Source organism: Artibeus jamaicensis, unplaced genomic scaffold (genome assembly GCF_021234435.1).
Source record: "Artibeus jamaicensis isolate MK-2021 breed Jamaican fruit bat unplaced genomic scaffold, CSHL_Jam_final contig_956, whole genome shotgun sequence".
In the NCBI taxonomy this organism is placed as follows: Eukaryota; Metazoa; Chordata; class Mammalia; order Chiroptera; family Phyllostomidae; genus Artibeus; species Artibeus jamaicensis.
Genome location: NW_026522021.1, coordinates 255,013 through 264,937, shown reverse-complemented (window position 1 = coordinate 264,937; position 9,925 = coordinate 255,013). Strand labels below are relative to the sequence as shown.

At 46.1% G+C, this 9,925-nt stretch overlaps 1 protein-coding gene across 9 annotated transcripts in view; it reads left to right on the top strand.

The window, feature by feature from the left end:
* The first annotated feature begins 11 nt into the window (after positions 1-11).
* The window catches only part of STYXL1 (serine/threonine/tyrosine interacting like 1), a 67,226-nt gene continuing 57,312 nt past the window's right edge, over positions 12-9,925 (top strand). For 3 of the 9 annotated variants that reach the window (XM_037139162.2, XM_037139155.2, XM_053655349.1), the window contains exon 1: positions 2,125-2,139. In XM_037139162.2, coding sequence (XP_036995057.1) covers positions 2,135-2,139 — 5 coding nt within the window. In that variant the 5' untranslated portion in view covers positions 2,125-2,134. Of the gene's footprint in view, positions 204-1,068; positions 1,171-1,780; positions 1,982-2,124; positions 2,145-5,460; positions 5,485-9,925 lie in introns of those variants that run through there. The other 6 variants (XM_037139157.2, XM_037139156.2, XM_037139159.2 and 3 more) reach the window with 6 other exon arrangements.

The following is a 9,925-nucleotide window of genomic DNA, read 5'->3' as shown; positions in this document are numbered from 1 at the left end:
CAGCCAGCTTCTGCTGTCCGGAAGGAAGGCACCGCGGCGCTCCCAGCTTCCTCTGTTGTTAGTGTGAAGCGGGGCATTAATATCCCCGGTGTTTCGTACAGCCAGTCCGGGACGTTGTCGGAGTGGGAGGGAGAGCCCCTCTCCTAAGAGGTGGAAGAGGACGAGGTTTAAGCCGGAAGAGCTTTAGAGGAGCTTTTTTCCAGGTGGGGCTCCAGACAAAGGCTCTGACTGGGAGACCGGCCAACATCCCAGCCCCCATCCCCAACCTTAGTCAGATATACTCCTGCCCCCAGTAGTAGGAGGGGCCTCCCAGCTCTGGAAAACCCTGGAAAAGAAAAGGAGGGGAAGAGAGCTTGACGGTCCTGGGGGTAGGGTGGAAGGATTCTAATCTGTCGCTCCATGCACTCCCTTGCTTTCATACACGTACCGCCCAGCCACTTCCTCGAGGTTCCACCACCGAGACACCACAACTGAGAATGGCTGACCCTGAGCACTGACTTAGCGCTAGGCCCTGTTCAGTGAGCCTTATAGGACAACGAGCCTTACAGGATGTGCCAGCCTTGTGTTAGGAAGGAACTATCTAGGTAACTGATGTGGTCAGCTAGTCCCTACATCTCAGCTTTGCCCCTACTGCTATGAACTTGGCCACATTGTTTCTACTTTAGGGACGAAGAAACTGGCTGCTGTTAAGGGGCTTTATTCAGAGTTCACCGGGACAAAGTAAAGAGATGGTTTCTGCTCAAAAGGAGTTTACAATTTAAATTTATACATTAAATTTAAGCTTCAAGCCTCCCCCCCCCCCCCCGCTATTTTTTGGGCATACAGAGAAACCTTGCCGTCACCTCAAAAAGTTGAGTCAAGTGGGGCAGATAGATGTGCTGCAGTTTGTTGCCTTGAGAGAGGAACGCACAATCCTGGGGGGGGGGGGGGCGGGGGGGTTCAGCTTGCCTGAAAAGGGTGGTTAGTTTGGAAAGCAGAATGAAAAATAGTTAGCATGAGCGCTAAAGACAAGGGAGTGCCTGCCTGGTGACTGGCTGACTATTTTCTCCCTTCCACTCCTTTATTGAGCTACAAAGATGTGTCAGCCCCATCTTGGAGCAGGGTGTTCAACTGTGAACAAGACCCACGCATTTTCTGCCTTCAAGACGCTCAGCGTGTAGTGGGAAAGAGGTAAATTGATGTGGGAAACACTAGAATAATTATGAGGTACTGTGGGAACAGAGAGGAGGTGTATCTAACTAACCCAGCTCGGGTGGGAGTAGGTGCCATGTGAGAGAGGACTCTGAATCATGAAACGTCTAAGCTGAGAGACATATAGAAAGAGAAGGACCCATTCCACTCCAGAGGAGGAAGAGAACCTTGGGCATTGGAATTCTCAAAGGAGGGGTGCTAGGAGCTGGGCATTTAACAATGGAAAATTGATGAGGATCCCAGCTCGTGGGGGTCGCGACATTGTGGAAGGGGGAGAGACATTCACACTACCCAGTCCTGTGGAGAAAAAGGGCAGCCATGGCTTTTTCTCTCAAGGGGAGCAAAAAGCTGTAGCCTCCGCCATGACAGGCCTTTATTGGGTTTCTGCTCACATTACATGATGGTCCTCATTTACTATGCACAGGTTGTTTTAGGTGGTTACCTTTTACAGAAAAAAAAAGGAGCCAATGCTGCTAATCACATCACAGAAGAGGGATATTTGCAAATGAAAAGGGAAAAGTAGTTGAACTGGTTACACTCCATCCTGGGGGTTAGCATTTAGTTTAAGAAGTTATAGTAAACACTTGTCTCAATTCAGGGTGAGGCAGTTTTAGCAAAAGCAAGACTCAAGTGACCTGGGCACATTGCAAGACCTGATTCCCCACGGGAGAACCTATCTGTGGGCGTGGGTCCTGTGCATCTCTTGAGTGGGAGCTGGGCCCACTCTATGCAGAAGTGTCTCCTACAGAAAATGTTTAAAGAAGAAAAGAGCCCAAAGGAAAACCCAGAGGTAGGAAAGCCTAGGCTTATATTTAGGGGACAGTGAATAGATAATTTCTGATGAAATGGGGACACGAGGAGGAGCAGTGTCCTTTATCTTGTCATTGACCATGTTCTCTGGTTAATTATTTGCCTCTGTCTTACCATGAGAACTTTCAGCACCATGAGGTTGGGTATGTCTTTCATCTCTTTGTCTTTATTGTCTGGCACTGACCAAGCTGAGAGTGACACTTTGAGTTGGGAGAGAGTTGAATGTTTTTAGATATATCTGGAAAAAGCAGGTTGGAGAAACCAGGTTGAGCAGGACCTATGAACGTTAGCTGAGTTTTTATTTTATTCCTTGGGAAGCAAGTGTTTATCAAAGGTTTTTATGCTGCCATCAGAACTGTGAAGGAGATTAGACTGACCTGGGCAGGCTAAAGATTCCACAGGAAAAATGTGGGGGGCGGGGAGATTGTGTAGGAGGTTATTGTATGTGGCGATAAAGATCTGAATGATGATGGCATTCATAGAGAATCTGGGGCCAAAAGAGGGAACAGTATCATGGGAAGAATCTAGAGTTTATGCCCATCTGGGCTTAAGAAATGAATGAAAGGGATGTGGAATATTAGTCTGAGAGAAGTAAATATGTACAGAAACAGGGAATGCTGGGGTTGTGTGGAAGGATAGTTGGCTAGATAAATAACGAAAATAAAGCACTTCATTTGATGGGCCGAATTGGAAGTGATGGTGAGTTGTCCATGTAGAAATAATCAGCGGACAAATGGGGAATTACTTCCAAGAAGAAATGTGGGATTGAAACACAGGAGGAAGCCAGGCCTGAATTCATCTCTATAGAAGGGAAAGTTGAGGCCGTGAGAGAGAAGCCGTTAGCCCTGTCAGCATCTCCACAACACCTCACTACCTGCCAAGTCCTCTCCTGGGGCCATTCCAGACAACTTAACAGCAAAGGTGTCCTTACACGCAGTTCCTGTCTGCTTCCCTTTAAATCCCAAGATAGTTCATAACAGTCTGGGACGGCTGTTGTGTCAAGCAATGACTGCCAGGTGCTATGCTCTGTTTTGCATGTGTAACTGCTACACGCAGGGCTGTATTCAAGAAGTCTAGTACAGTCATAAAAACTTTGTCTTCATCTCTGCTCTTTCTAGGAATCTTTTTTTAAAAGATTTTATTTATTTATCTTTAGAGGGGAAGGGAAGGAGAAAGGGGGAAAAATGCCATTGTATGGTTCTTCCCATGATACTGTTCCCTCTTTTGGCCCCAGATTCTATATGAATGCCTCTCATGAGTCCCCTGCTGGAAACTGGCCTGCAACCCACGCATGCGCCCTGACTGGGAATTGAATCTCAATCCTCTGGTTCACAGGCCCGCACTCAATCCACTGAGCTACACCAGCCAGGACTCTAGGAATCTTTACTTGCCCCTGGATTATATCTGGTCACCAGGACAGACAGACTTACTGCAATAGCCTAAATGTCCAGATCACATTAATAGTCAAAACTTTGAACTTAATTCAAAGTTAAAAGTGTCTCTTCTTGAGCTTTAGTTAGGCTCCACTTTGGGAGAGGGGGTAGTTGACTTATGTATTTCTCCATCTTGCTTTCTTGTCGTCCCTCTACCCCAACACCATGCAATGGAGGCTTCAGAGCCATCAGTATTTTTTTAATAACATGTATAATTCTTTCTTTTTAATATATATTTTTTAATCTTTAGAGGAGAAGGGAAGGAGAGAGGGAGGGAAATATCAATGTATGGTTGCCTCTTGTGCATCCCCTGCTGGGAACTGGCCTGCAACCCAGGCATGTGCCCTGACTGGGAATCGAACCGAGATCCCCTGGTTCTCAGGCCCTCACTCAATCCACTGAGCTACACCAGCCAGGGCAGAGCCATCAGTATTGATGGAGGGGAATATAAGAGTAGAGCTAGGGGCAGGTAAGAATCTTTGTCATCTGGCATTAGTATTTTCTGGGCTTGGTGAGAATTTAGCTGATTCCTCCATGCAGTGCTTTTGTGGATCTCTCTTACCTGCAGTTCTCTTGACTTAGTGGTTACACTTACCTTGCTGCTTTCAGTTGCTTCCTCAGCTCCTGGTTTCTTGAATTCCCCACTACCTGCAGTTGGTCCCTTGTTCCTCCAGATAGCCCCTCTTGGGCAAAGAGCCATTTAAGATGGCTTTTAGTTGGCCTCTCCTGCCTGGCCCACATCTGGTCTATAGGACACATTAATGTATCTTTTGCCTTAAAATTTGGGAATGCAGGCTATTTCAAATGCAGCTGCATCTCTTTGCTTTGTTAACAGCCTGAGACTTTTCAAGCTGGGGGCCCAGCATCAGCCTCTGTGCCTGCATAAGCTTCAGAGGGCACAGGCCAAGTTATTCTAGGGGTTTTCTTTCTGGTTTCATGAATTGTTTCAAGAAAGCTGAGACTTGTAAATGTTTGAATAAGAAAGAAAGACGCTAACAGAGGGAGTGAACTTTGAGATGTGGAAAGGAGAGGGCTGTTAGGAGAGGGGGAGGAGGAAGGATTAGGTAAGAGAGGGTGAGGTCATAGGACATTTATCCCTCTGACTCTGGGAGAAAGCTGTAAGGGCAGCCAGAGAGCAGAGGGAAGGAGGGCCTTTTATACCTAGTAACCTTAACCTTCCCAGTAGGAACTAGAAAATTACAGGAAAGTTGCTCCACTGGGACCCAAGGAGGGTGAGGGGGTTTGGATAAGAGTCGTAGGCTTTAGGGAAATGAGGAATGATGAGAAAAGGACAAGCTGGTGGCTGTGGGGGCCAAGCTGAAGTTCTGTAGTGTGTATTTTCTGTGTGCCTGCATCCTCATGGTTTCCTATGTCCAGACCCCATAATAGGGTCATAAACATACAGGTGGAGTTGTACACACAGGTGCACATCTGTATACACACCTGTGTATTCACATCTTTGAATACATGAACCCATGGATCTATGCAGGGGATTTATTTTCATTTTTTATTGCCATATAGTTTACATGCCATACATATACCAATCTTGAGTGTTCCATTGGTTGGTTTTGATAGTCTATACCCTGTAACCTACACTCCAAATAAGCGATAGAACATTTTCATTCTGGAAAGTTTCCTCATGCTTCTTTTCATCAGTCCCCCAAGATGGCTACTTCCTGATTTCTATCACCATAGATTTGTTTTGTCTGTTCTTCACTGTATATTTTTATACACAATTATGCAAATACATCAACACCCCCCTTGCTCTACCCCCACAAATACACAAGCCACACACATCTACATATACTGACCACAGTCATGAGCTATCAGATTTTTGCTTTTAGGTACACCTTTAATAACCTACCTTCACTTCAACCCTAAAATTGAACCTCAAATGAAATATTTTAAATCTTTCAGGTGCTTGGAGCTAAAACTGAGTTAGGAAAATGTTAATCGTTTCACCTTGCAAGAGTTTTTTGTTTATTTTTCTCTAGGTGCTCCAGGGTATTGGAAAATGGGAGCATATGTTTTAAAATAGCACCATACTTAGGTAAATAGCTTTAAATTTTATTTGTGGCCCAGTCCTGCTTGAAGTCAAAAGGATTTGGCTTTCCAAGATGCATTCCCAGAGAGCAACTATGAGGTGGTGGACTGGAGCAGCAGAGGCAGCAGGAAGCTGCTGGCAAAGAGCTCTCGAGAGCTGAGTCACTGGTGGTGGCAGATCTAAGTTGGGAGCAGAACCTTCAATCTTTTAGACCAGTCAGAGGTCAGGGAAATGAGAGCAGAGCTGAGTTCAGAGCCTAGTCAGGGCCAATGACCCATGTGAGAAGAGCAGAAGGTGGGGGCCTGAGGCCAGTTAAAGAGCAAAGGAAAAGTAGGTGCTCGTGGTGGAGGAGGTGAGACCAGATGTGGTGGCCACGGCCTTTGTGAGACTGTATTGCAGTTCAGCAGCTCTTATCTCCTATTGCTGACTCACTGCATGGGTAGGCCTGTCTACCTCACAGGATGAGTAGGTACTTCTTGGGTGCAGAGAGAGGCCCTAGGTCTGGCGACATAGAAGCGAAGGCAAGATAGAAGACAAGGGACAGGGATATGAGCAGCTGAGTCTAGGCTTCAGGCGCACACTTGCTGCTTCTAAAGTACAGAGATACTGGCAATCGTTAACAGTAGGACCTGGTGCCCCTCTGAACTGAGAGTTTTCAGAATCACTCCTGCAGCCTCTGAAGCTCTGGGGTACTGTAGCCTGGGACCACACCTCTAGCTTTCAAGGTTCAGGCCGCAAGAAAGTGTCAGGCTGGAATCAAGGAAAGATCCTCAGGCAACAACCCCTGCCCTTCGTTACTTACAAACTTGGCCAGATCCTGCTGTGGTCTTTGGCTTGAGATTCTTTGAATGGTGCTTTCTGTCTCTTGGAGTTGTAGCCATCACAGGCTCCTCGGTGAGTTGAAAAGAGAGAGAGAGTGTAGGAATAGAGGAACTTCTGTTTCTTCAGCTCCTGCTGTATGCCAGGCCCAGGTGCTGCGCAGTTCATATCAGTTATCTCAAGGCTGTAACATTCCTGCAGCCTTTCCAGTGCATATTACTGCCTCAGTTTGTACGTGAGGGCATTGACACTTGTCACTGTATTTAAGCCTTGGTCCCACTGGCACAGCCCTGGTTTTCCATAGAGAACCAGTGGGTAGTGGGGTTGGCTATGGACCCTGACTCATATCTGCAGGTGAATAGCTTTAACTTTTATTTGTGGCCCATACCTGCTTAAAGTCAAAAGGATTGGGCTCCTCAGTCCTCTGGTGTAGTTCTCTGGTCCCCACTCAGCCTGAGTCAGGAGCCCAAAGTGAAGTTCATGGTCGGGCTTCTTGAGGAGCATTAAGTGATACTTTTTTTCCACCAGAAGCAAATGCCCACCAATTGGGCCCACACGGACTGATGGGGATGAGCGTTAGACCAAGCTCTCAGTGTCCTGGAACTCCTGTGAGAAGCCTGGGGTAGGCCCAGTCTCTGACGGTGATGCCATCAGTCAGAATGGAACGCCCCAGGCATTGATCAGGCGCAGGGAGGCAGGAGAAGGGCTGGGTCCAGCCAGTTTTGCCTGTAGCCTCAGGCTGTGCAACCCATGCCCAATTGGCTGCTTTCCTCAAATATGGACATGTGTTCTCAGTTGAGCTGAGCTCGCCAGCCCAGCTGCAGGGCAGCTCTGGGCTGACTGGGAGAGAGAGCTACATACAAACCCCCTGGTTTACAGTTCAGGCCATCACGGGGGTAGGGGTTGGGGTGGTGGTGGTGGTGAAGAGCCTTCCTGCTGGGGGTGTCAGAGTGTAGGGACAAGGCCTGTGCTGGCACACTGTTCCCCTGAAAGAGAGAGGTGGCTTTGCTTGCCACCTAAAAAGCTGTGTGGCTTTCCCAGAAGGACCACTTAATAGGAAGTTCAGTCTCTCTCATCACCTCAAACAAGACCCTCAGAAGGTGCTCCCTCAGACCTCCCTTCTCACCTACATGTTCATTAATTCCTCAAGAACACTAAGCACCCTGAAAGTCTCTTAAGAAGAGCTGTGTTGTGCTGAAAGAGTCCAGAGGGGAATATCTTAAACTTGCCATTTTGACTGCACTGTTTTGAACAGGTCACCAGGAAAATAAGACTTGATAGAAATAATTGGTACAAGTGAAACTCACAGTGGCAGAAACCATATGCGGTAAACTCTGATTGAGGAATCAAATCTTTATTGTAAAATCCACCTGGAAAAAAGACTTGATGTTGGGAAACATAATCTTGGTCTAACAAAATGCAAAGTGAAAGAATTGGAATTAGTTAACTCTGAAATACAGAAAAGCAATTAAAGAATTAAATTGGAGCCCTGGCTGGTGTGGTTCTGTGTATTGAATGCTGGCCTGCAAACCAAAGAGTTAAATCGGCTCAAAAGAATTCATTAAGGAAAATACTTTGGCAAAAACTCAAAAATAGTTTAATGGTTTTATGTAAAAGTACAATATCAAAATATTCTTAGGGCGCAAACGGTGGAGCCAGACCATCTTAAACCTTGCAGAGTTTGGAGTAGTGCTGAAAGGGCTGTAGCCCTCAGTCCTCCACCCACCCAGGCTAGCAGTGCCCCTGATCTGAGCTTACAGGCCTGTGTCACCTCTCAGAACTGTGCTGCAAGGTTTAGGGACTGCTTCCATCCCTCCTGCACTTCACCAGCACAGGAGGGGCGGTTCTTGCCTGACCAGGGAAAGTGCTGCCTTTGGGAAGGAGAGAAGTTTGAAGAAGTTTGTCCCTGGGGCTGGGTTTTTATCTGGGTTCCCAGAGCCAGTCCCTTGGTGAATGAAGAGATGGAGGTTGTAATAGGGAAAAGTAGGTGGGCACTTGAGGATGGGTGTGAATGATAGGCCAGATAGGTTAGGAGCCAGCTTTTAGGTTGGCTTAATGAAATTGTGAACTAGACCAAAAGTCCGCCCTCTTTCTCCTACATTCACCACCTCCCAAGGGGCCTGGGGACAGGGCTTTTGGAGGCAGAGGACCTGACTGGGAATGGGAAAGAGAGGTCTTTAGGAGGAATCTACATGTGACATCTGTGTGTATGGCATCTGTATATATGGCATCAGGTCAAGATGCCTAGCCCCATTGGTGAAGGCAGGAATGGTGACTAATTTATTCATTCAAGCCATGCTTCCTGGCACCACTCTGTAGCAGAAATCTTGGGTACTGGGTGATGCTGCAGCAGTGAACCAGAAGGGCAAGGTCCCTGTTCTAATGAGCCATAGATTCCAGTGGGAGGAGACTGATGATAAAGCCAGCAAACAAATGAGTGATAATGTCAGATGACAAGTAAGGTGAAGACAAAGAAACTTATATTTTGAAAATATCACCCTTACTGACATGTGAAGATTAGACTATAGGGAAAAAGCAAGAAGTCCATTTGGCAAGAATTACACCATCAGGAGAGATGATAATATCTAGGTTTAGAATGTTTGCCCTTGAGGTGGAAAGAAGTAGATGGATTTGGAATATATCTAGGTCATAGAACTACTAGATTGGATGTGAGGGGCGGAGTGGAATAGGAATTAGGGACTTGTGTAATTAGGTGAATAATGGTACTGTTTATTGAGACCGAGAAGGCTAAAAGATAAACATGTATGGAGGTGTGGGCATGTGTGAATTAAAAGTCCTCTGCTGGTTATGTTATACTTGAGATGTCAATTAGACATCCAAGTGGAGTCTGGAGCTTAGTGAGGTCATGCGGGGGTACAGTTTGGGAGTCATTCGTATACAAGGGTGAGATGAATCACCTAGACACTGGATTTTAGAGTGGTGGTTCTCAGCTAGCATTTTTTAAATTAAGCAATAATTTTCGGTTTACTAGATGAAACAGACATAACATAGCCTGCATGATAGGTCACCTATAGCAAATGATAAGGAAACCGGACAAAAAGGAAGAAAGCATACATTGGGGAAAAAGATTTTCTCGAAATAAAAAAGTCAAACCATTATTATAAAGGATGTTACCAAGAACTGTTATAGTTTCCTCATCCCATTTGACGGAAATTGATGGGAGCATCTAACACTTTGTGTTCATATCAAATATCAGATCAGAGCATCCTAACATAAAGCAAAAAAGATTTTAAAAAAGAAGAAAAAGAAGCAAACAAGTAAAAAAAACCCCTTAACTCCCCAAACAGTAGTACGGTAACTAACTCCAGAGTTCAAATTCAAAAGAAAAGAAAGTGGCAATTGATGGTGATGGTGGAGGTAATCCTGTGAATGCGTTTTTGATGTCGCTTCTTCCAGAGGACATTGGCAACATCTGGAAACTTTTTTGGTTGTTACAGCTGGATTGGGGGAGTTTTGCTGCTGGCAACCACTGGATGGAGGCCAGGGATGCACAGGTCAGCCCTCACAGCAGAGGATTATCTGGCTCCAAATGTCAGTGCTGCTGAGGTTGAGAAGCCCTGTCCTAGAGTGAGAATATAGAGAAGAAAAATAGCTATGCCCAAAGGCA